The sequence below is a fragment of the Microtus oregoni genome, unplaced genomic scaffold (genome assembly GCF_018167655.1).
Source record: "Microtus oregoni isolate MIOR12 unplaced genomic scaffold, Mior012 000007F_ref0000211, whole genome shotgun sequence".
Taxonomy (NCBI): domain Eukaryota; kingdom Metazoa; phylum Chordata; class Mammalia; order Rodentia; family Cricetidae; genus Microtus; species Microtus oregoni.
The window spans coordinates 57,014,958-57,041,951 of record NW_024543066.1 but is presented as its reverse complement, the minus strand read 5'-3'; the positions used below and the strand labels follow the sequence as shown (position 1 = coordinate 57,041,951).

General features: G+C 43.6%; 1 protein-coding gene across 1 annotated transcript; it reads right to left on the bottom strand.

The window, feature by feature from the left end:
- Positions 1-26,707, bottom strand: LOC121450787 (acyl-coenzyme A thioesterase THEM4-like). Its single transcript, XM_041656080.1, has 6 exons — positions 26,319-26,707; positions 16,873-17,059; positions 12,739-12,898; positions 11,825-11,932; positions 4,375-4,499; positions 1-550 (listed from the first exon to the last, which is right to left on the bottom strand). Exons 1-6 carry the CDS (start codon positions 26,388-26,390, stop codon positions 510-512), a joined length of 693 nt encoding a protein of 230 aa, XP_041512014.1. The 5' UTR covers positions 26,391-26,707; the 3' UTR covers positions 1-509.
- Between the last annotated feature and the right edge of the window lie 287 nt (positions 26,708-26,994).

Sequence of the window (26,994 nt, the reverse complement as noted above, 5' to 3'; positions counted from 1 at the left end):
TTGAGGAAAAATGAACAACGGTTTAATCTCTAGGACCCTAGACAACAGAGGTGTGGATCCATTCCCATAGGAATGAGCTGTGTTCCCTAAGATGGCTGGAAAGACGTTTGTTCACAAACAACAAACCTCTCTGTAACACGCAGTCTGTGCTCGTGTACACACACACTCCACACACACCACTCCATTTCCATGTTTGCAGTGAGTTTCAATGCAATCCTTTGCTCCAGTCTGCAGGTACTGGGCTTGTCAGCTTTGACGTCTGTTCATATTTCAGGACATTTGTCCTAGGGACACATGAGTGCTGAGACTCTTCCAGGGAGTGCTTCTTATGCCAAGTCTGAAAGGCAGACAGCGAGTTCCTGCAGCCCTGTATTTTAGAGGCTGTTCTGAAGGGTCCGTGAGAGCAGGCTTTCCACTGGGGGTTCAGCAGCTGGGACAGGAGTGGAGACCGGTGCTGCTTGGGTGGGAGGGACTTCATGCAGCACAGTGTGGAGTTCAACAGAAGTTCTTTATGTCAAACGTTTGTCAGGATCCAGTTTTATAAATAAAGCTAAACCAACAAAACAATAGATGATTGTAAGTCAACTCTTTTCCATTAGATGAGGCCAAGCAGGAAGACAGTAGGAAGGGATTGCTTATATCTTTATCTTTCTACTCTCGTTTCTCAGAAAACTTAACTAACTTTTGACTGGGGGTAGTAGTGCACACACTTAATACTAGCACATGGGAGGGAGGCAGAGATAGGTGGATCTCCGTGAGTACAAGGCCAGTCTGGTCTCTATAGTGAGTTCCATGCCAGTCAGACGCTGTCTCAAAAGTAAACAAATCAATTTTTGACTGTCAAAGTCATTACCTTCCTTCCCCTTTACCAGGTCCTCCATTACTTCATGATTCATTAATACTTCTATCAAGAGGAAGCCTGGGAGATGACAATTAACTGAGCCAACTGATATGGAAGGTTTTGTGAGCGTGCTAACAAGCTTTAACTGTCAACCTGACAGCCCTGATACCCGAGAAGGGTGTCTCAATTAAGGGCTCACCCATATCAGATTGGTCCATGGGAGCAGACAGTTCTGGGCTGCCTAAGGCAGCTAGGCAGGAGCCTGCTTACTGAAGCAGTGTCCTCTATGGCTTCCCTCAATGGTAGACTGTGGCCTGAAGAGTAAGCTGAAGTAAACTTTTCCTTTCTCTAGACTGCATTTGCTCATGGCGTTTTATCATAGCACCAGAAGCAATCTAGAAAAGAAAGACTTGGAATGGTCTGCAAACTGACTGTGGATTCAGACCATTATGCCATCTTCCTCTCCTTACCCATCGTTCTCGTGAAAAGCTGACACTTTGGGGAAGTGAACTTTTTAAACAGAGTATGAAAAGCATTACTCATAAAGGAAAAAAAAATCTACTAACCGGAATACACTAACATTACAAACTTCTGTTCATAAAGAGATGCTTTAGAGCAAATAAAACCATCTTACACACTGGAGGATGTATGGAGTGTCTACCTATCCAACATAGGCTTAACCAAAAGTAACTATAGAACTCCTGGAAATTGGTGAAAACAAGAAAAAAGAGAATATGAGCCAACAGGAATTTCACACAATGGGAAAGAAATATGGTCATGAACATATGAAGAGATATTCAACTTTATAGGTTACCTGGTAAATGTAAATCTAAATGACACTGAGATTCCATTTTAGCCAGGCATGGTGAAGCAGACCTTTAATGCTAGCAGTTGGGAGGCAGAGGCAGGTGGATTTCTGTGAGTTTGAGGCCAGCCTGGTCTACAGAGTGAGACCTTGTCTCAAAAAGGAATAAAAAGATGTATTTTAAAAGCCTTTTGGTAAATATTGGGAAATGTCAACTGCTAGAGAAGACAGGGATCAAAAGAACGTCATACATTTGGGGACAGCTTTTGACGACAAGGGGGGCTCCCGTGCAAAGCGGAGCATTTATACATCCAGAAACTCTGCTTTTAGGCAGATGCCAAGCTCCTGCCACGCAGAGGGCACAGACAAGAACACGCCCAGCAGGGGCAGAGCCCATTATTAGACGAGCCAAGTCACTGTGGTGGGATGGCTAATGGGGCATTACTTGGAAGTGAAAGAAGGGACCGCACAGCTCAGACTGGGGCTGAATCTCAGCAATGTACAGTTAAATAAAAACCAAACCCAGAGAAGCCACACATCATAATCTCTTTCTACAAAGTTAACAATGAACAGCTGATGAACATACCCCTTAGATGTGCGTTATTCTTTCTTTTTTGAGGGAGAGTCTTACCATATAGCTCATGTTGGCTTTAATCTCATAATCCTCCTGCCTCAGACTCCCGAATGCCGGATTATGAACCAATTTTTCTTTCTTCCTTCCTTCCTTCCTTCCTTCCTTCCTTCCTTCCTTTCTTTTTTGAGACAGGGTTTGTCTGTGTAGCCCTGGCTGTATTAGAACTAGGCTGGCCTCAAACTCAGAGATCTGCCTTCCTCTAACTCCTGATTACTGGGGCTAAAGGTGTGCACGCCCACACCTGGTATACTCAATCATTCTTAAGGAAATTTTAAAAATAAAATCTAGAAGCTAGAAAATAATACAAGCTACTAAATTCAAGATCAGAGTTTTCATTAAACAGGAAGAAAAGATGGGGTATGTAGAGATAAAATACGATTGAGTCTGATTCCTATTTGGTGGTAGGCCCTAGGGTATTATTTACTATTAAATTTAGTAGATGAATAAATAAAAGATGAACAGCTATATTCCAGTGGGGACCGTGTCATAACTCAAGAACTATGATTAGCATAAACAAGTGCACTAAAGGTAAAGGGAAATGTACCTAGAGCTGGAGACATTTCTAGGTGGGATTTCTGGCTTGCTGCCTACGGAGAGCTCAGCAGGAAGGAGCCTGCATCTCTAAGTCAGCAGAAATAGGCTGTGGTTTCTTTTCTCATCATAACTAAAAATTCAGTTTTATACCAAATATTGAATTTTTTTTTTTGATAAATCGGGCTTCTTTTAAGTTTTGGGATCCATTAAGTTCAACTCCCTTCCTGGTAATCATTTCTCATGTCTTACTCTCAGGATATGCACAGGGCCTACAGTAAACTGCCCACCTGGTCCCCTTTCCAGAATAGTCTCTGTGCCCTTCCAAGAGCTGTCTATGTACGTGCAAAGAATTGCAGACATTTGCCTTTCCTCCCATTTCAGAGTCTTTACTCTGGAGTAATTTCAAGTTTATAGAAAAACTGTGAAATTGGCACAAATGTATATCTCTCTCTAAACTATTAGAGAATAATTTAGCAACGTGTGCATAAAATGACTTTTCAAAAGTTATTACACTATTTGGGAGAACAACAGACTGGGAAAACCCACATGTCCCGTGCAAGCTCAGGATTTAATTACGACTTTCTCCCTCTCTGTGACTGTGTGTCAGAGTGAGCCTGCGCCCACCACTGCTGCCATGCTCCAGGCACACCTTCCTTGGGTCTTGGCATCCTGTGACGGGCTGCTCCCTGTGATATATCCTCCTTGTCCTGTCCAGGCTCTGACACTGCTGGCCACGGTTGCTGCTCGTCTCCCTGTCCCTGGGCTTACCTCATCTAAGTCTACATAATGGCTCTTACAATAAACACAGGGAGGGAGAGGAGGAAGGAGGCAAGGGCAAGTGAAGGGGAGGAATGGGGAGAAATGGAAGGACTTCTGCCTTTCTCTCTACGCCAGTGATACTGACTTAGATCTCTGCCATGCCCTCTCTGGCTCTCACCCAGGATATGTTAGTGAACTTGCTTCACAGCATAAGTTGGGGAAGAGCTGTAGTTCTTTAGCCAGTTTTCCGCGGAAGTGGGTCAATGCTCTGCGTATTCTTTTGCAGTTGCAAGTGAGGGATGCACAGTCCTAAAGCGTAGCAACCTCCTATGTTACGTATGAGATACAGTCCTGGAGTCGGATCAAATGTTCTCTCACCTCCAGTTGTAACAGATATTGGCAAATAGTCCTTCACTAGCAGCATGTAAGAATGCCTTTAGCTACGGGGCTGGGGATGTAGCTCAGTGACAGAGTGCTTGCCTTGTGTGTACAAAGCCATGGGGTTTGATCCAGCACTGAACCTCTCCTCCTTAAACAAAAACAAAACTAAAAACAAAACCCAACCAACCTAAGCCAGGTGTGGCGGGTGGTTCAAGCCACACTCAGAACTCAGGAAGTGGAGGGGGCAGGATCAGGAGTTCAGGGTTATCCGTTGTGACAATTTCAAAGCCATCCCAGGCTACCCTTGTCTCAAACACTCAACTCCTAAACACTGAACTTGTTTTGTGTGTTCTGAAATGAAAGCAGAGGTAACCCCAAGCCAGGCCAACCTCCCAGCCTAGAGACAGTGCAGTTTCTCACCTGTTGCCTGTGTGTATAACGTCTTCTCATCAACACTCTGAACAGTACAGGAAATAAAAAGTTTCCTTCCTTCAGTCTTACTAAGTTGGCTGGTTACCACCACAACAGAACAAAGGGGAATAGGTCTGCAGAAGGGAGAAAAAAAAAAAAACCATTTTTTTTTTTTTTGTTAAATCTGTGTAACACTGGCTGACCACCAGGTGCACAACAGGGTGGATACACACTGATGCTAGAGAGTGCTGGCTGTCTCAGCTGGAACATCCCTTAAGGGCTCTGACACCAACAGTGTCTCCGTCCCTCCTGCTTCCTTTCTCCCACACTCCTGCCTGCAGGGCGTTCTAGGGCATAAGCTCCCAGACTGCCCTTCTGGGCTCCAGTCCACAGGCCAGGATTCCAGCTGTTCGGGCAGACTTTCCATCCGGAGATCCAGAGCCTAGTCTGATGCTAGTGGCAGAAAGCGGTGAGAACAGTCCTTGCCAGTGTCTGTTATCCTCAGAATTTCTTGGGCCAGTTAGATGACTCAGTAGGTAAAAGAATCTTGTAGCCAAGCCTGAGTTCAGTCCCTGAAAGTTGGCCTCTGACGTCCACATGCATGCTATGTGTACCCCACCCTAGACATAATAAATACATACATATAATTAAAATTTTTCTTATTGACTTTTTTTTAGAGTACTTGCCAGCAACAACCTTATTATTCTAAGCCAGTGTTCTGTAGCTGAGCTGTCCAATGTGGTAGTCACATGTGGCTACTGACCACTTGAAATGTGGCTAGTATAAATGAGAAACTGAATCTTACAATTTATTTCATTTTAATTAACTTATATTTAGACTTCGATAGCTATATGTGACAGTGGCTAATCTTTTGGGGAATCCTGGAGGTCGAGCACCACAATGAGAAAGAACTTTCTTTGAAGGTCAGAGTTCTGTTGGTTGATGTAAAACATAGAACATGGAAATGTCCTCTGTTCTACAGCACCACCATGTGGATGACACAGGAAGTTGTCACTGTGATTGCCCCCGGCCCAAACTTCCCTCCCATCACCTTTTAACAGGCCATTCCACCAGCTCTCCTGACCCCGCTGATGGAGATGCCAGGCGTTGCTCTTCTATTGGTGTCTATTCAACATCTGCCAAGGTCCTGGGGACATCTGGTGTTCTTACCTGTCCAGCATCTCTTTCTATTTTTTAAAATTTCTTTTTAAGCCGGGCGGTGGTGGCGCACGCCTTTAATCCCAGCACTCGGGAGGCAGAGGCAGGCGGATCTCTGTGAGTTCGAGACCAGCCTGGTCTACAGAGCTAGTTCCAGGACAGGCTCCAAAACCACAGAGAAACCCTGTCTCGAAAAACCAAAAAAAAAAAAAAAAAAAAAAAAATTTCTTTTTAAGATCTTAAATTATGCTTGTTTAATTGTGTGATAGTATGTGCAGGTGAGTGCAGTTCACCAATGAGGCCAGAAGAGGATACTAGATCCCCCCGGACATGGTTACAGATAGTAACTACCTAATGCGGGTGCTGGGAACTGAACTCAGATCCTGTGCCATAGCAGTAAGTGCTCTCAACCTCTGACCCACCTACCCAGTCCCCCTTTAAAATGTCTATTTATTTATCTACTTATTGTGTGTGTGTGTATGTGTGTGTAAGTGTGTGTGTGTAAATATGTAAGGGCAGACATTGATGTTTCATGAGGATTGCTTGCTTGCAAGGGAGGTCAGAGGACAACTTTTGGAAGTTGTTTCTTTCCTGCCTTGCTAGGGTAGGATCTCCAGGCTGGTTGGCCTGTGCACTGCCCAGTGAGCCTATCTCTGCCTCCTCCTTTAATGGAGAAGTTCTGGAATGACGGACTCCTGCCATGCCCACCTGTTTTCTCTGTACCTACTACTACTGTTTTTTGGGGTACAGTTGATTTTTGCTGATCTCAGTTTTCTTCTGATTGTTTTTGTCTCATGTATTTTCCTTTCTTTAAAACTTTTCTGTGTCAGGCTAGGCACAGAGGTGCACAATTTTGATCCCAGCACTCAGGAGGCAGAGGTTGGAGGATCTTTGTGAGTTTGAGGGCAGCCTGGTTTATGTATGGTGTTCTAGGCCAGCCTGATTTATGTATGGTATTCTGGGCCAGCCTGATTTATGCATGGTGTTCTAGGCCAGCCTGATTTATGCATGGTGTTCTAGGCCAGCCTGGTTTATGTATGGTGTTCTAGGCCAGCCTGATTTATGCATGGTGTTCTAGGCCAGCCTGGTTTATGTATGGTGTTCTGGGCCAGCCTGATTTATGTATGGTGTTCTAGGCCAGCCTGGTTTATGTATGGTGTTCTGGGCCAGTCTGGTTTATGTATGGTGTTCTGGGCCAGCCTGATTTATGTATGGTGTTCTGGGCCAGCCTGACTTATGTATGGTATTCTAGGCCAACCTGGTTTATGTATGGTGTTCTGGGCCAGCCTGATTTATGTATGGTGTTCTGGGCCAGCCTGACTTATGTATGGTATTCTAGGCCAGCCTGGTTTATGTATGGTGTTCTAGGCCAGTCTGGTTTATGTATGGTGTTCTGGGCCAGTCTGGTTTATGTATGGTATTCTAGGCCAGCCTGGGCTATTTACAAACAGACCCTGTCTCAAAAAACAAACAAACAAACAAACAACAACTTAAAAAACTTTTTTTTTGCTGGGCGGTGGTGGCGCACGCCTTTAATCCCAGAACTTGGGAGGCAGAGGCAGGAGTATCTCTGTGAGTTTGAGGCCAGCCTGGTCTACAAAGGGAGTTCCAGGACAGGCTCCAAAGCTACAGAGAAACCCTGTCTCGAAAAACCAAAAAAAAAAAAAAAAAAAAAACAAAAAAAACCCCAAAACCCCCCTTTTTTTTCTGTATCGTTTTTAAATGTTTCATATGCTTCTCAGCTTTTTACATTAATTTCAATCTTATAACCTGTGTTTGGACTGATGTTTGGTCAGTCAGTGCACTGACTTATTTCTGGTACTATCTTACTTTGCTTTTTCTTTGATTCACATCTTTTTTCTTGTTTCAAAAATTGAGTTATTTTCCTATTTGTTTGTACTTTTCTATTGATTTTTGTATTAATTATCACTCACTTTAATTTTTGTCCTACTGAAAAATACAAGGCATTGCTTGCCTTCTCCCCAGCTCTGTCTTGTTTCAGTGTTTCAGCTTCTTGCTGCTCTCCAGATGTAGACCTAGCCTTGCTGGTGAGCCCCATGTCCGGCACACGGACCATGTGTTTTCATAACCTCTCTCAATTTTTGGCTCAATGAAAACAACTTGACTTTGCCCTCTGAACTTTGGCATGCTGGACGCACAGTTCCTAGCTGGCCTAGTATGCTGCTGAGCCTCTTCTGTTGCTGTAGGTTTATTGCTAAGGTAATGGCGCCCTCTTGCGTCCTAGTATGCTGCTGAGCCTCTTCTGTTGCTGTAGGTTTATTGCTAAGGTAATGGCGCCCTCTTGCTTCCGGAAACAGCTCTCCTACGTGTGCTCTTCTGTGTCTGGTGCTTTTTAGAACTGTATAGCTAACTTCTCTATAATAATATAATGCCTTACTGTCATTTATCCTGATTGATATTTATTGTATTTTTTAAACCAATTTTTTCTACTGTTTCTTATTAGAGTTTTGATCTGTTCCCATTATATCTCAACTCCTGTTCTCTCTATACTGGATTCAAAACATCTCTCCCTCCCCTTACTCTTAAAATGATTCCAAACCACCACTAAACATATTAAATTGCCAGCTCTGAACACATCAGTAGTCCTAACAGCCTTCTAGAAAAACTGTTCTCATCTCTTATTGGATGAGCCATCTGAGGGTCAAAGAGTAGCCAATGCTGTATCAAATTGAATCCATGTCAATCTGACTGGATTCTGCTTCTCCTTTTTATTTACACTTGGTGTATCTGCAATTGGTTTAACTGCAGTGGACATGTTAATAAAATTGTGGGATATACTTGATGTCTCATTGACAGTGGAGTGGGTGAGTATCGCTGACCACCACCACTGAGCACACCAGCTCCGTGTGGAATCTGGAACAAATCTCAACAGAGGAGGACTGTCTGTAGTGAGGAGAGATTTGAGGCTTCACTGGGCTGTGAGATGATAAAGGACATGCGTGGATTTTCAGAGCAAACACAGGCAGGATTTAATTGTACATTTTAGAGGAGCAAGCTTGATGAGTGTGAGGCCAACTGCTACTCGCTGATCTAAACTGCTGAAAGGTAGAGAAAGAACAAATGTGACCTAAACTCCCAGGGGACAAAAGAACAGCTAGGGATGCCCCCACCCATTCCTGTTTCTCTCAAAGAGAAGGAACTGTGGTGGACAAGCATTAAAGAGCGACTTCCCAGGCGCTAAGGATTCACTGGCATAGCCTTCGTGTGGCGGTTAGAGATGGACATGCCACAGGTGATGCACCTTTATCAGGAAAATGGACAGAAAGCTTGGGCTGTGGTTTTGACTTTCTTTTTCCTTCTTTTCTTGGGGGGGAGGAGAGAGTGGTTTGAGACACAGTTTATCTGTATGTTCTGGTGGCCTTGAACTCACTCTGAGACCAGGCTGGTCTCAAACTCAGAGACCTCTGCCTCTGCTCTCTGAGCTCCAGGATTAAAGGTGTGTGCCATCTCTGCCCGGCCTGGCTTTCTAAACAGATTCAAAGAAAAGGTTTTGAGCTCCACGGGCATTGTGACTGCAGGTTCATTTCCTTAGTTCTATGTTTCTGGCCACTTTCAGTTGCATTAACTAAGCCCCTTTGCTCTTTAAATAATTCTGCCTTCACATCAAAGTTATATTGAATTCCACAGTAAATTTAATTAATAATCTTTACTTTCTTTTTCCTTTCATTTCCTTGAGCATCTCACATGGTTGTGTGCATCTGGTTATCCCATGAGGACAGCTAAAGTCTTTGAGCATCTCACATGGTTGTGTGCATCTGGTTATCTTATAAGGACAGCTAAAGTCTTTGAGTGTCTCACATGGTTGTGTGCATCTGGTTATCCCATGAGGACATAGTCTTTGAGGATCTAAGTTTGTTGTTGCTTTTGCTGATAATCTTTAAAACTTTTAAAAAAAAGTACTTTCATCATTTATTTCTGTTTATATGTCTATACAGGTGTATACCATGTATGTAAAGGTGCCTGTGGAGGCCATGGGTGTAACTGCTGAACTGTCTCTCCAGCCCGATACTCACTCTTATGTATGTATTACGTACATATGTATGTATGTATGTACGTATGTATTTGATGTAGAATCTGCTTATGCTGAAGAATATCCTTGAGTATTTATTTTCTGCCACATAGAATCGGGAACTCCAGGCGAGCTTCTGGCCTGATATGTTATGAAGAGGTTATAGGCTCAGACACCTCCCCTTTCAGTACCATCAGTTTTTAACTGTTTTGCCCTCAATGTATTTAGAGACAACGAAATAGTTCAGATAGACTGGCTGGCTGGAAACTGAGATGGCTAAGGTGAGGTTTTGCTTCTTAAAAGTGAAAAAGCTGCAACCCTCATAAAGTTCCAGCGTCATTGTTTTGTTTTTTCCTTGTAGAATTAAAAGGCAATTCTGAGACGTGTGTGGGAACAGAACCAGACCCATTAGTGCAATCTTGAGAAAGAAGAAAGCTGAGTCAAATATTACTTGATCTCAGGATACCTTACAAGGCCAGATAATTAAAACACAGTCCTGGCATATAAGTCAAAGGAACAGAACACTGGGTTCAGACACAAACCTACTCACATACAGTCTATGTTCCTGTGTGGTGAGCATATCTGAGTGTGAGAGACTGCATGGAGAAAATGGGGGCCATTCTCCATTTTATTCAGGGTCTTATTGAACCTAGTGGTCACTGACTTGCTTAGACTCTCTGGTCGGCAAGCCCCAGGGGTGCCCCCACATCCTCCTCCCCACACTGGATCGCAGTCATGTGGTGCTGTGCCTAACTTCTTCTTACAGAGGGTGCTGGGGTTCTGAACTCAGACCCTCTGCACACACAGCGAGAACTTTTCCAACTGAGTAACCACCTAACCTCACAGTCAGGTGACCTCTGACAAGGGTGTAAAGAAAACACAATGGGTAAGATACAATCTCTTTAACAAATAGGAAAACTGGATATCCGCAAGAGAACAGATGTAGACCCACATCTGTGGGGGCCTGAATGGCTGAGGACATCCTTTCCTGGCTGTTTTTAGATGATAAATTCCAATCTTGCCTAACTTTAAGTTGAAGTTACCATTATTGGCCACTAGAGAGGAAGAAATGAAAATAACATTTCTGTTTTTGTTTGAGGGAAGGTAAGGGATAGAAGGAACTACAGAAGAAGGCAAGCGGTTCTGTCTTTTTTCCAATTGAACCTCTGGGCTTGGCAAACTACAGCCCACTGGCTCCTCTTCTTTCTAAGTTAGTTTTACTGGAACACAGTTATTCTTATGTACTATCTATAGCTGCTCCTGTACTTTCATGGCTGGGTTGAAAAGCTGTGTCACACACTACACAGACCACAAATATAAAATATTAACAGAAAATGTCTACTGACCTCTGAAATAAACTTTTCTATAGGACGATACTAGTCTAATACACCTAAGCATTATCTATAAAAAATAATTTAACATCTATGAAGCACGGCTTCCAAAAGCTAGTACTCGGGTAACACGGCTTTTGTGATATGTAGAGGGGGGATGTTTAGTAACTTACATACTCTATGTTTGTGGTAGTGACCCCCAAGCTTCCCTTCATATTCTGAAGCCTTTGTTCTTACACTGTTTTTGACCTTCAGCTCATTCTCTATTCTTTGCTAGAAGCCGTTCTGTTGTCTGGTGTGGGAGTGTAGCTGGATGGTGACTCTAACGCATATCAAACTCATCTTATTTCCACTCCATTTCTCTGCGTAAAGTTATGAGAACCCTTTCTCTTATTTTTAATATGTAGGGGATATTTGGGCTCCATCCAGATCTTACTGAGTAGATGCTCAGCTGGCTGGGGTACTTGCTGCTGAGCCTGATGGCTGTGTTTAATCTGTGGGGTCCACATGCTAGAAGGAGACAGCTGACTCTTACAGGTTGCCCTCTGATTCTATACACACAACATGGCATGTACCCCTTTCTCACATATATACAATTAATAAAAAATAAAAATAAATTATTTCCTGGGTGATGCTTTACTCAAACAGAGAGCCAGGGCAGCCCACATCCTATAACTGGCATAGATTCCAGTTACTGACGGAATGAATGATTCTGAAGCATGACTCTCTCTTCCCAGAATTTCTTTGTGAGTTTGGTGGAAGCTACTCTTTGTAGAACTTTGAAAGCTGAGGCTTGGTAGCTTCCTCACTGTCCTGCTTCTTCATCTCCCTTGCTAAGTCCTTTGGGAGCACTTCCTTGATAGTAACAGACATACACCTTGACTCAGGATCTGCTGCTGGAGAATCTGACTTAAGAACATAAGAACTATCATGGACTTACTTTTTGTAGTCGATGTTGAGGTTGGCAGTCATGGCAATTCCCTCAGCAATTGCACACATGCCAGTAGTAACATCGATGATAGTTGCAATGGCACCTCCATGAACAAATCTAGCCACAACAGCAGCAGAAGAGAAACTTTCAGAAGGTTAGGAAATTAATAATTTATATCTTGAGAGGCTATTTCCTATTCAAGTGTCTTTATACATTTACCTCATGTTCCGTGTATTTAATGTTTACATATATATATGTATATGTATATGTACACACACATCTCCTTACTTTATTCTTAGCAGAAAGGATACTTTTAATAAAACTGGAGCTTGGTACTAATCATATTATAGAATGAAAAGCTAAACTTTAATTAGGAAACATTTAAAAGTTTAGAAAGTGGGGCTCAAGAGTTCAGAGCACATAGTCTTACAGAGCACCCAAATTCAGTTCCCAGCGTCCACACTGGGTGCCTCACAACTACCTGCAACTCCAGCTCCAGGAGGACCGGACACCTCTGGATTCCGTTGGTACCGGCACTCACATGTGCACACACACACACACACACACACGCACGCAGAGTTAGTTTAAAGTAATAATAAAAGGAATCTTTAAAGTTTAGGAAGTGCAGATAAATAAAAGGAAGAAACCTTTAAACCCTTACTACTACCATCAAGTCACAGCAAATCACTGTAAACGTGTCCACCATACTCTGCTGTTCTATGTTCTATATTATATGCATCATTTAATACTATGTTAAAATTTTGAAATTTAACCAACATAGATAATATTCAACTAGTGTGTTATAAGCATCTTTCTATACCAATAAATATATATTTATATTGCCATTTTAATGTTGTCTTTGTAGTCCCTGAATATGTGAGAATAAAACTCTTTCTGCTCCATGCTGCTAGGATAGTTCTTACCCAGGTACCCCTTGCAGGTGAAGACCTCCTTGAAACAAACAAACCATCTTCTTCTCCACTTTATTATAGAACATCACATACTCAAACCCCAGGCCTTCCTCTAAGCTTCTACTGAACTGTTGGGCCTTTGACACTTGTTCTTCATTCATAAACCTGGGATCTGAAAAGAAAATAAGGGTATGGGACAGGAGGGCAAAAAACAGATAGAAAAACACCATGACAGAACTAAGCACCCGTGCCCTGCTAAAATCATATGTGGGTAGATAACTGATTGGAATACCAAAGAGAGGAATGGAAAGGTCACAGAAACAGTGGCTAGAGATGCAGTTTAATTGGCAGAGTGCTTGCCTAGCAGGCTCAAAGCCCTGGGTTCCCAAGCCCCAGCACCACGTGAAACGGTGTGTGGTATTGTGTGGCTGTGATGTTGGAACTTGGGAGATAGAAGCAGAAAGATTAGAGGTTCAAGGCCATTCTTGGCTACGTGGTGAGTTTGAGGCCAGTCTGGACTGCATAAACCTTCTCTCAAAACAAACTAAAACTAAAACAAACAAACAAAATTAACAGAATATAACAGAACACAAACTTTCTGGGACAGCAAAAAAAACATATATGCAAACATACATGGGCAGAGTAAAAAAAACCAAAGTACCTACATACACACAACAATTAGTGAATATGGCAGGAAACTGAGCGAAGCAGTGAATTCTTCTGGGCTCAAGTGTGGTTTAAATGGAATTTAGCAAGAATGAATAATCCGACAGAAAGGAAATGGTTTTCCTGGCAGATGTGAATTTACCCTGCTATCCTGAATTAGAAACAGAGATAGTTTAGCCTAATAAATCATCTTTGTGTAAGAACTATGGTGGCTCCTGAAATCAACTTAAGAGTTTAACATTTCTGGTCAAGATTATCAAATTGTAAGGTAACTTATAAACATGGGAAAAATAAGTAAAACACATTTGTTAAGAGAATTTGAGCGTCTACCCCTGTTTAACTGAGGCAGAATCTGCTGTTTGACAAGATTCCCAGGGTTTCACATTTGGGTTAAAGCCTCAGACTGAAGAGTGCTGCCGGCTGTAAAGGAACACCGGGAGATTGGCACTCTTGGTGGGAGGAGGGCTCTGATGGAGGCCAACTTTACACTATAAAATGAATAGTGCCCACCAAAATTGGCATGCAGATCAGTATCAGTTTCCATGCATATATCATTCCCACAAAGCCGAGCAGGTAGAAGCCAGGCTGCATCCAGTCAAGGGCATTCAATGAATCGTGTGATGTCAGAACAACTGTAGTAAAAACAACAACACTACTTTTATAGTGCTAGCGATTAGAGCCAGGGCTCTGGGCACACTAGCCAAGTCATCTAGCAGTTAATCCTGTGGACTGGAGTGGGACTGGTTTCAGTTAGAACAGGGTCTCACCGTGTAGCCCAGGATGGCCTCAAACTCTCATCCTCCTGTCTGAGCCACCTGAGTATCAAAACGATAGGCATCCTCTGCCATACCCAGCATGGACAGTTACTTTTAAGTAATTTGTAATAGTTGAAATTTAATAATGCAACTTACTTAAGAGTTAACTTTTCCCTTTATTGATAAAAGAATAATTCTTGGCTTGCAGCTGAAGAAACAGAAATCTGAAAATGACCAACTATTCTTGGTTAATTTGACTTTTGTTTCATTTATTCCTTCAGCCATGAGAACACCAAGGCATGGGAGGGTAAAGTATTTTACCCAAACTCACACAGATTTCTATGCTGTGTAGAACCCCAGAATTTCAACCTAAACGTGTGAGACTAAGTGTGGTGGTTAGTATTTCTGTCAATCTGACACAAGCTAAAGTCATTCAGAAAGAGGAACCTTAACGACGGAGGGGCAGCCTTCATCATTCTGCCCCTAGTCGAGCTTGAGAGCTATTTTGTTGATTAGTGATTGGTTGGGGAGGACCCAGCTTACGGGGGCGGTGGCACCCCTGGGTCCTGGGTGGTATAAGAAAACAGGCTGGACAAGCCATGCAGAGTAAGTCGCCAGGAAGCAGCCTTCCTCTGTTGTTCCCGCTTGAGTTCTTGCTTCCCTTCATAACTGGCTTGTAAACAGTAAACATAAAATAAACCCTTTCCTTTTCAACTTGATTTAAGTCATGGCGTTTACAGCAACAGAAAGCAAGCCAGGACCTGAAGTTCCAATGATCATATTTTCAGTGGCTCCTAAGGCCATGAGACTGAAGGGGCGTCCAATGATAGAGAGTATTATGTACTGAGAAATGGGTGCACCCACGAGAGTCTGGTGGCCGAGTGTTGGGGTGGCCCCGGGACACTAGGACGAGTACACAGTTGAGGCAGGTCTACCTGTTTCTGAGAAAGGTGTGGCAGGGAGCAGTGTCACAAGCAGGCCAAGGGAAGGGAACACGGCACAACCACCTTTATTCATGGTCAGTTCATTCATGCAGGCTAGAAGCAGATCAAGCTCGGGGACAGGAAGGAGGGGACAAGAAGTGAGGAGAACTTGGAAATGCCCTTCTGCTGGCTTCCACCTTTATTTAGTGCTGAGAGTGAGAGGGGGAGGAACTAGAGGTGTGAGTGGAAAGGAGGCAGGACACAGGCATCCAGAAAAGCCCAGTCAGTAGACTAGGGAAACGGGGACAGGCTGCCAGGAAACATTAAGGGCTAATTAGAAGTCATCAAATATTGTGTAAAACTCTCAGAGAATTAATTAAAATAGTTATTTAATACAAAGCGTGTTAAAAATAAAACCAAACAACCCAGAATGATGGGAAGTGTAATTTGTGAGTGTTAGGCATGAGGTAGTCTTTGGGTCTGAAGTCTGAGAGATTAGAGGATGTGCTGGCTAGTTTATGTCAGCTTAACATTAGCTATTATGTCAACTTGGCATAAGCTAGAGTCATCAGAGAGGAGGGCGCCTCAGTTGAGGAAATGCCTCTGTAAGACACTTGCTTAATTAGTGACTGATGGGGGAGGGTCCAGCATCTCATGGATGATGCCACCCTTAGCCTGGTGTTCTACAGGAAAGCAGGTTGAGCAAGCCATGGGGAACAAGCCAATAAGCAGCACCCCTCCATGGCCTCTGCTCCTGCCTCCAAGTTCCAGTCCTACTTGAGTTCCTGTCCTGACTTCCTTCAGTGATGGACTACAGTGTGGAAGTAGAAGGCAAATAAACCCTTTCCTCCCCAACTTGCTTTTGGTCATGGGGTTTCATCATAGCAATAGTAATCCTAACTAAGGCAAAGCATAATTCAAGCGTTCTGATCTTATCAAAGGGAAGAGCCCAGATTTTGAAGTAAAGAGAGAGAAGAGATTGGTGATGTCAGCTTCAAGATTCTAGGTTGGGAGGATTTTTTTTTATGGTTTTTCGAGACAGGGTTTCTCATGTAACAGTTCTAGCTGTCCTAGAACTAGCTCTTGTAGACCAGGCTGGCCTCAAATTCAGGAGATCCACCAGCCTCTACCTCCCGAGTGCTGGGATTAAAGGTGTGAGCCACCACTGCTTGTCTTAAAATTAAGATCTTTAGTTTGTTTGTTTCTGTTTTTTCAAGACAGGGTTTCTCTGTGTAGCTTTTTGAGCCTGTCCTGGAACTAGCTCTATAGACCAGTCTTGTCTCGAACTCACAGAGATCCACCTGTCTATGTCTCCCAAGTGCTGGGATTAAAGGCGTGCGCCACCACCACCTGGGATCATCTTATTTTTGATATGTTTTATTTTCTCCCACAATTCACAAAATTTCATGAGATTTCTGGCCTATAAAAGTAGGGACTATAGAACCCACTGTACTATTGCTTTTTTTCTTTCCCCTCTTCCTAATCTCCTTCCCATTTCCCTTACTTTTTCTTTCTCTCTTCTCAATCCCTCCTTGCTCTGTTTCCTGACACTCCTTTCTTCCTTCCTCCCCACTCTGAAATGGAGTCTTACTACGTAGCCACTGCTGGTCATGAACGGGACAGTGTGACCCAAGCTGGCTTTGAGCTTATGCTCTTTCTGCCTCAGCCTACTGAGAGGATTATACACATGGAAAAATTACCATGTCTGGCTCTTCCTTCTCTTAAGTAATAATTAGTGCTTCAATCTGTTACACTTTACATTGATGTTCAAATATTATTTATGGGAAAGTGGCTGTTCTTACCAACAAAACGGGTTTGGAAGTCTTTAAGGGTTTGAGTAGGATTTTGTCTGTATGAGGGCAAACGTTTCCAGGAGCCATCTTCACACTTCTTCATGAACTGGTCAAAGAGGAGTCTTAGGTCCTTGCTCCAGCTGGGGTTTGGGAGACCATAGTCCTTGGGAATGACTTTCTCAGAGGAAAATAACCTCTAAAAGACAAAAAGGAATAGGAGGTATGTGCTATTTCATATTTCTACAACCTCCTAAGACTACTGTGCTGCTTTTCTTACTGCTAGAAGATGATCACTTCAAAATGGCTGGGAACTTCAGAGCTCATTAGACCTCCACCCCTTCATAGAAATGACAGAATGACAGAGGGTCAACGGTTTTCCCAACTTCTCTCAGCTCGTTACTGGTAGAGATAGTATTAAGCCCAGGTGAGCCAGTCATCAGAAATAGAGAGATGGACAGGTGAAATACATACGGGGTGTTAGTTTGAATGTAATTGGCCCCCATAATCTCATAGGGAGTGCACTATTAGGAGGTGTGGCCTTGTTGGAGTAGGTGTGGCTTTGTTGGAGGAAATGTGTCACCACATTTGGGGGTAGGCTTTAAGGTTTCCTGTGCTCAGGATACCACCCAGTGTCCAGATCATTTTCTGTTGCCTGCAAGATGTAGGACTCTCGGCAACTCTGCCAGTATCGTGTATGACTACACATCACCATGTTACCGACCATGATGATAATGGTCGTAAGTGAGCCACACCAATTAAATGTTTTCCTTTATAATAGTCGCTGTGGCCATGGTGTTTCTTCATAGCAATAGAGACCCTAACTATGACACACAGGAAGCTGGAACACAAGGGAATGCTAGTATTTGGCTTTTTGACCTGAATATTGATAAGTAGAGACTAGCCATTTGGAAAGAGTAGCATAAAAATAAAAATAAAACCAACCAACCAAATAGCAACAACAAAATCAATGTGTGCAAACGTAAGTTTTTATTTACTCTATGCAATAGGAACTATTGTCCACATTGTACAGATAATAAAATTAAGGTCTAAAAGAAGCTAGGCACAGTGTAAGAGAAGGAGCAGAAGGATACGGAGGTATAGGCAAAGCCTCAATGCTAAGCTAACTGGTTTGAGTCGTATCTGCAGCACTCTCTGATTATTTAAGCAGGGAGTGACATGCTCGGATTTGGCCATAATAGGAAAGAGAATGGTAATGTTCAAGATTGCATGGAGGATTCTACTTGGAGGCTATTGGGGTAATTCAGCAAGAATTATTAGATCATAAAGCAGAACTCAGAGACTACTTCCATAAAGCAAATGAAGGAATAGGATAAACACTATACCAATCCCTGGTGTATGAATGGCACCATGGAGTAAATGACAGTTTACAAGAAAGAATACAAGAGGGACAAGGAGAAAGCTCAGAGACAGAGGCTGGTGTCATGGTAACCATGACTGTCACTCATGCTATTTCTCTGGAGCACTGAGCATTGCCACCATTCCAGTCAACATCCGAGATGTAGAGGACCAGGAAGACAGAGTGTGATCTATGAAGGAGCACAAAACAGATGCTCATAGGGAGCAGACAGGGGAGGCCAGCAGAAATCTCAGGACAGTTAACATTAAAGAAGGCATCAACCATGTGGCATTCTCCTTCTAGTCACCGTTATCAATCCATCTTGATTAATGTATGTTTGACTTGGACCACACTCCTGACATCAAGACACCATGCTTACTCTCTGGTGGAAGAACTGACTTCCGCTGATGCCTTAGTTGGCTCCAGTCCCGATTCAATAGGAAGAACAGAGGGAGCCTGTCCCCAGCACTCTATGAAACCAAACACTGGATTAGTGAGATGACTCACTGGGTAAAGGCGTCTGCACCAAGCCTGATGACCTAAATTAGATCCCTGGAACCTATATAGTGGGAGGAGAGAACTAACGAAGTTGTCCTCCGACTTCTATTAAAAAATAAAATGTAAACAAAACAAAACAACAACAACCCTTCCATGGAGATGGAAGTACTTGATTTTGTGGTATTAGAGAAACGAGAAAACAAACAGAAATAACATTTTGCCTGTAGCTCAGGATAAGTAACTTCATTTTCTATGCCTCTTTGACCGGCTTATCCCTTCAGAACCCAGCTTAGATAATCTAGGAAAGACAGAAAAACTGGGAAAGGCAGAAAAATACTCTGCCCATTATTTCTCCCTGTAAATAAAATTGTGGGATAATATTGATGCATTTCCTGCAAGTTCTTTTCATGCACTGCTCTGCATCCTGGTTTACACTGCCAAGGTAGTTCACTTTATATTTTTCCTGGCAAGCCTCTGGCAGCAAAAACCTTGCATAGTTCCAAAATTGTAAACATCATTCAGCAGATTTTTTCCCTCTTTTTATACTGCTCATGCCCACTGAAGTTTCTGTTTGTTGGGGAACATTATTTTAAGGTGTGTGACTGTTGTTTATGCTGCATTTGTTTATGCAAATGTAAAGCTGTGGTTCTCTGCCTGCCTGTAACACCTGATGATCCCAATAAAGTGCTAAATATTCAATAGTGAGACAAGAGCGGGGGGGGGGGGGGGGAGGTGAAGGGGCGGAGGCTGGCAGGCAGAGAGTATAAATAGGAGATCTCTGGATGCAGAGAAGGAGCAATGAGAGAACAAGGGAAGGAGGACGACAGGGACCAGCCACTTAGCCAGTCACGGAGTAAGAAGCCCACGCAAGAGGTAGAATAATTAGTTAAGAAAAGCTGGGAAGAAACAAGCCAAGCTAAGGCCAGGCATTTATAACTAAGAATAAGTGTCCATGTGTGATTTATTTGGAAGTTGGGTGGTGGACCACCAGAAGAGTCAATCACGCTCTATCTATTCTTTTACTTTTCACTGAGAAAAGTTTTAAAGGAGTGGAAAGAGGGCAAAAGCCAGAGGATCCAGGACTTTGCCATGAGGTTGTGTTTCTTAGTATATAGCAGTAATGTTGCCTCAACATGACTGCCCAATGTGAGCTGAACAAGGATGACAGCAATGGACATGCTAAACTACACAGAGACCAGCCCAAGAGGCTTCAACCCTCCACAGAGAACTACAGGCAACTGAGTAAAGCTGGGATTGGGAGGATGAGGCGGTCTTCCCCAGGGAAGAGCACACCAATTGGTTGTCCAGTCCCAAACAGTCAGTGCTGAAACATGCATACTAGTAATATTATATGGACTTGACAGTTAGATCTGTGATTATGTATGCATATATAAATACATATAAGCATACAAGAACAACTGATGATAAAAGAGGTGAATTTAAAGGAGAGGGAAGAGGGTATATTGTGGTGATATTTAGTTTGTCATCGAACAAATAAAGCTTGCTTTAAGATCAGAGGGCAAAGCTAGCCATACTAGTTAGCCATAGTGGTCAGGCAGTGGTGGCACACACCTTTAATCCCAGCACTGGGGAGACAGAGGCAGACTGATCTGTAAGTTCAAGGCCACCCTGGGCTACACAAAATTGTATCAGTCTAAAAAAGAAACAGAGGTCTTGATCCCAAGACTCGGGAATCCCGTGCCTTTAATCCCAGCACTAGGGAGGTGGAGACAGGAGTGATGTGGCTGGGCTGAGAGAGGAATATAAGGCGGAAAGAGGCAGGAGTTTAGAGCATTCAGTCTGATGACTTGTAGAGACAGAATACCCCATTAGGTCTGAGAATTTCATAGAGATAGGAACTAATGGCTGGCTACTCTGCTTCTTTGATCGTTCAGCTTTCATCCCCCGCCCCCCAATATCTGACTCTGGGTTTTTATTATTAAGACCAATTAGAATTCATGCTATATCATATGAGAGGGCTTACAGTGTAAAATGAAAGGAAGAAATGTATTTAAAATACAATCACAAAATAAACAAAAATTTTATTTCATTTTGTTTTTGAGACAGGGTGCTGCTATATAGCCCAAGCCGGCCTAAAATCTGTGATCTTCCTGCCTCCCAAATGTGGAATCACAGGTATGTACAACTGTGTCCAGCCTGAGAGTCTTATTATTTATTTATAAGATCAGGTCTCACTATGAAGCAATGATGTGGGAGTGTCATATATCTGTTGATTTCATTGGTTAAGTAATAAACAAACTGCTTGGCCTCATAGCTTAGAACATAGGTGGGTGGAGTAAACAGAACAGAATGCTGGAAGGAAGAGGAAGTGAGCTCAGAAGCAACGCTTCCCTCTCTGCGGCAGATGCAATGAACTCCGACCCAGGATGGACGTAGGCTAGAATCTTCCCGGTAAGCGCACCTTGGGGTGCTACACACATTATTAGAAATGGGCTAGTCCAGGTGCAAGAGTTAGCCGAGAAGAGGCTAGATATAATGGGCCAAGCAGTGTTTAAAAGAATACAGTTTGTGTGTTGTTATTTTGGGTAAAGCTAGCCGGTGGTGGGAGCTGGGTGGCGGAATGCAACCTGCAGCTCCCACAATACCTGGATAGCCTGGAATTCATTATGTAGATCTGGCTGGTTTGAGCTCACAGAGATCTGCCTGCCTCTGCCTCCCTGGTGCTAGGATTAAAGCTGTGCATCACACCATACTAGTTCTTTGCAGGAAACTGTTCTCTTCTTCTATTGTGGGATCAAACTCATGTCTAGAGGATTGTGAGCAGGTACCTTTACCCAACTTGCATTTTGCAAGCACAGTACCCCCACCCTGTCTCTCTTATTGATTTACTTCGGGATAGGTCTCACTATATGTAACCTTGCCTGGCCTGGTACTCAATGTGTAGACCAGGCTGACCTTGAACTCAGAGAGCCACCTATCTCTGTCTCCCGTGCTGGCATTAAAGGTGTGTGTCACCATTCCTGGCACATTTTCATCTCTTTAAACATTTAACATTTCTTCGTTCTAGTAACTTTCAAGTGCCTTTCTTTTCCTGTATAAACTATATAGTAGGGGTTTGGGGCGACGGCTTGGAGATGGCTCTGTGGGTGAGAGGTGTTTGTCTGCAAGCACAAGGACTTGAGTGTAAATCCCCGCACCCACAGAAGCTGGCCATGGCTGAATGTGCCTGTAACCCCAGCACTGAGAGTGTGGAGACAGGTAGATCCCCAAGAGTTTGGTGGCCAGACAGCCTAGCCAAAATATCCGGTTTCTAGTTCAATGAAAGCCTCTGTTTTAAGGCAAAAGTAAGGTGCAGAGTGATAAAGGAGGGCTACCTGACAGCCTGCCCTGGGTTCTGTACGAATGTGATGAGTGCGCCACACAACTCTATAATAGGGCTTGGAGATACAGCTCAGTGGTAGGATACCAATTTGACCCTCCCCCCCAAGAACATACCTCTACATAATAAACCACTGTAAACTGTAACCACCACCCACCTGTGCTGTGGTGTTTATACTCATGTGACTATATTTCGATATTGGTTATTCAGCCTCTATATTCCTTCCACCCTTACTTATCTCTCCCCTTTCTAGTCTCTAGCAACCAGTACTTTCTGCTTCTATGACATTAGCTTTTTTTATTTATTTTTATTTATTTATTTTTTATTTATTTTTTATTTTTTTTTTGGTTTTTCGAGACAGGGTTTCTCTGTAGCTTTGGAGCCTGTCCTGGAACTCCCTTGGTAGACCAGGCTGGCCTCGAACTCACAGAGATCCACCTGTCTCTGCCTCCCAAGTGCTGGGATTACAGGCGTGCGCCACCACAGCCCGGCTGACATTAGCTTTTTTTAATTCCCAGAGTTCTTCAAATAAAAGTTTCCTTAATATACTCTTAATCTGAGAAATAAATTTCTCTGTGTTGCCATTTAAAATGATTTAGTATTCACTTTTCTGTGTTCTTAGTCTTATTACCATATGTGTGTGTAGACGTATGGTATATGTGCATGTGTCTGCTTGGGTGTGCTTGACATACATGTGAAGGAAATCTCACGTCCTGCTCTGTTATACCTTTGAGATAGGCTCTTTCATTGAACTTGGAACTAGGCTGGTGGCCAGAAAGCTCTGGGGATCCTACTATCGCTACCTGCCACAGTGTTACACACTCAAATGGCCACGCTCAGTTCATTTCTGTGTACGTGTCTTTGTGAGTGTAGGCAATGTGTGTGCAGGTACCTGTGGATACCAGAAGACGGTGTTGGCTCACCTGGAGCTGGAGCTGCAGGCAGTTGTGAGCCATCCCATGAGGTACTCTGGAAGAGCAGGGTGACTGAATGAGAATGGACCCTACAGGCTCATATATTTTAATATGTGGTTCCCAGTTGGTAAAGCTATTTGGGAAAGATTAGGAGGTATGGTTTTATTGGAGGCGGTGTGTCATTGGGGGAGGACTCTGCGACTTTAAAGCTCACATCATTCCCAGTTAACTCTCTTTGCCTCCTACTTGCAGTAAGGAAATAAGGTCTCAGCTACTGCTGCAGCACGATGCCTGCCTGCAGCCATGCCTCCTACCATGATGGTTATGAACTTGCTCTCCAGAGCTGTAAACCCCAAATATATGCCTTTTTCTATAAGGGGCCTTAGTCATGGCGTCTTCAAAATGTCTTGGCTCCACTCAGATCTCTTAAATAGGAAGCCCCAGCTTGGAACAGTTCTAATATCCTTTTATAGGCTAGTGAAATACAGTTAATTGAAGTCTTTTAGTAATCATAAGAACTCCTGGGCTCTCCTACCAATGTAAGTTGTTGTTTTTTGTTTTTTTTGAGACAGTGTCTCACTATGTAGCTGTTCTGTTTGAGACAGTGCCTCATTTTGTAGACCAGGCTGGCCTGGAGCTTACTTTGTAGACCAGGCTGGCATAGACCAGGCTGTCTTGGAACACACAGAGCTCTGCCTGTTTCTGCTTCCTAAGTGCTGGAATCAAAGGTGTATTCCACCATACCCAGTCTGATTTTAACTTTTAAACATAATTCAAAAAATTTTCTTGAGTTCTATAATGTGGCCTGTTTTTATACCAGGGACAGGAAAGACAAAAAGAAAAGATCTAGGCCCTGCCTGCAGGTGTTAGGAGCCCCAGATCTGGAAATATTACTACAGACAGAGAGACAAGTGCTTTCAGGGAATACTTAAAAGCAAATAAGCAAACAACACACATCAACAACAACAAAAACAACACACCCAGAGTAATTTCTTGCAGCTAAAGCTCGTGAAGGTGAGAACTAGGGTTACACTAAGCAAAGACATAGAGGCTAAAAAGACTACATAACACACTAGATTGACAAAACAAGCGGATCACACCACAGGTCTTAAATTTAACCTTCTAGGTCAATCAATGGTTTAAAGAATTAGTGTGAAAGGTGATTTTAGGTAGCACAAGGACAAAGACTGATGTATATTTAAATATTATGTATAACATAATATGTAATTATAGTAATAATAAAATCCTTTCTGTATATATATCACAGAAGAACATGAGTAGCACATGAGACAACACACAGAAAATTTAAAACTATTTTTCTTCTTTTTTTAAGTAAAAGACATTCCACGAAGGCGATACTTGAGTGTTGAAATGCCTTTTTCCATGATGAGCCTTCAGCAAAGAAACAACATTGGTTTTCAGAAAGTTTCATCAAGTGAAAAAACAATGAGAAGGAAAGGGAAAGCGGCCAGAGATCGTTATAAAGGTCTAGGTCAGAAGGTCCACAGCAGAGTTAGGTACGGAGGAATAAGAAGAAAAGGTTCAAGTGACAGTCAGCACCAGAACCCAGGGAAACGGGAGTTACTGACTTCAGGAAACAGAAAGTACTAGAGTCTTGGGTGACTCCAGAGTTGTGGCTTTGATGGCAAGGTTAGAAGAAAAAGGTGTTTGTGAGGGTGGAAGTGTGGGTCAGAGAGAATGGGTCTGAGGGATGCTGAGTTACCTTAGATGGACAAAACCACTCAGCTTTCAGTTCAAAGAGGCGAGAACTAAGAGCTACTTGCCGTAAATGCACTTGTAAACCTACTGCACACTTGTGACTGAAGGATGAATCCAAGGGTCGTTACCCTTTGTTCTCAGTAGAGGAAAGGTCATGCTTGATCTTTAGTTACAGATTTATCAAGGTTGGACTTGTAAGAAAAGTTATGGCCTTTTATGCCTCCTTAAAGATGTCGAGCCTATAAATACTAACGCTTAATTGTTTACAGCACAGACTGCCAGGCACCAACGTGTAACTAAAGAAACTAATTCACCTTTGTGGTTGTATAATTAGCACAGTGCATTTTCCTTTCTAGTGGGCAAGATGGTACCTGATTAATAATCTGCATTCATTATTCTCTTAAAATTGTGTGTACGTGTGTGTCCGTGTCCACCACTGAGCTACACCTTCAGCGCCCACTTTCAATCTAGCAGGAAGCTGCAGCAGCTTGAGAGAGATGCCACAGCCATCTAACAATCAAAGTTCGCTTTCAGTTCTTGCTCAGTGGAGAGCTGTTCCCTGTTGTCCCTCAGTCATTTATTTTAACAAAAATTGAGGCATTTGAATTTAGCAAACTGACCCCATTCTCCCAAACTAGACCATAAAATCCTTAGGAGGAATTTTTTTTTTTCCTTTTTTCTTACCTAACTGTAATATGTCTTACTTCTTATCAATGGCCAATTATGCCTGTAGGGCCCAGCCATGACAGGCTCAACAGAGACCACTCAGACACCACCCAGGAACAGACCATCCAAAGGATGGTCCCAACCATTGCAGATAGGATCATCTGATGTCCCTTAGTACAGCACATACCTATCCCCTTTTCACCAGGGCACCCCTAGACAAATGTCAGTCAATCACGGGTGCTCAACCTTAGAAATCCCTCACCTCAACCTCTGCTATTATAAAAAACCCCACCCCAATTGACCTCGGGGGTTCTCTGCTCATGCCAATGCGCTGGACAGGAGAGTCGGGGTTCGAACTTGAATAAGAATAAAGGCTCTTTGGTTTTACAAATGGGACTCGGTCTCCTTGTTGGTTTTGGGGGGACTCTGCGGATCTGAGCATAAAAATGCCTGGAATATTGTTGGAGCTCAACAAGTACTGACTGCATCAGTGAAACAAAGTAGGGATATAAATAAGGGCAGGGGATTATTTAAGACTTACATTCCAGGCATGCTATACGCTTCCCTTGCATTATCTCATTTAACCTTATAACATCCTCTAAGATGATGAAAATGGGCTAGAGAGGGCATAATTGATTATCTGACAGTGGGAAGCCTTTTCCCCTGTTGGTTATAATAAATCAGAGACCATCAGGATTAGATCCTGGAAAGGGTAAGTGCTCTTCTCCAGCGGTCTATAATGGCTGGCTCTTTCACGGCTTTTCTGGATGATCTTGCTAACCATTATTATTATTTCAGTAGCAGTGGCGGTCCTATCCCTGCTGACCTATCTCAACCTCGAGTTACGTTCCCTTCCCGATCCTCCCGATTTGAGTCTCAGGGCTGAGGAGCCGGTGCCCGTTACAGCAGAGGATCGCTGTCCCTCCCGCTCGCACCCTCACCGGGGCGACCTGGGACTCACCCACACTGCTCTGGGCCTCCTCGCAGGCGGAACAGCAAGAGCGCGCAGGCGCGTAGCGCAGCTTCTTAGCATCGCTCAGGCCAGGGCAGGACGCCGCTGTGTCCTCTCAGCCAGAAAGAGCGGCATAACCACACACGCCGACACGCTGGCTCCGGACTATTAACTGTGGAGGCGGGTGGAGGGCGGAGCCGCACGCCGCCGGAGCGCCTCCCCGAGCCCGGGCGGACCGACTCCCCGCCGCCCGCCGTTGGTTCCGGGACGCTTTGCGCCCGGCTCCCTGTCGCGGTTCCCTCTAGCAGGGACTCCTGCACAAGCACGGCGCGTTAGCTGACGCCTTTAGTTCGAGTCCCCAGGCAATTAGCGCTCCACCCTGCGAAAGGCTCAGCACCTCGGGCAGACAGGAGTGAATGACCTTTGGGAGCCGGTTGCTGGTGTGGAAGTACGGTCTTCCTTCCGGTGCAGGGCATTTGCACGTTTAAAATTGTCAGTCCCTCCGGGCGGTGGTGGCGCACGCCTTTAATCCGGGTACTTAGAAGGCAGAGACGGGTGGGTCTCTGGATCCGAGGCCAACTTGGTCAACAGAGCGAGTTCCAGGACAGCCAGGGATACACAGAGAAGCCCTGTCTAGCTCAAAATACAAAAACAAAACAAACAAAAAACAACCAAACAAAAGAAC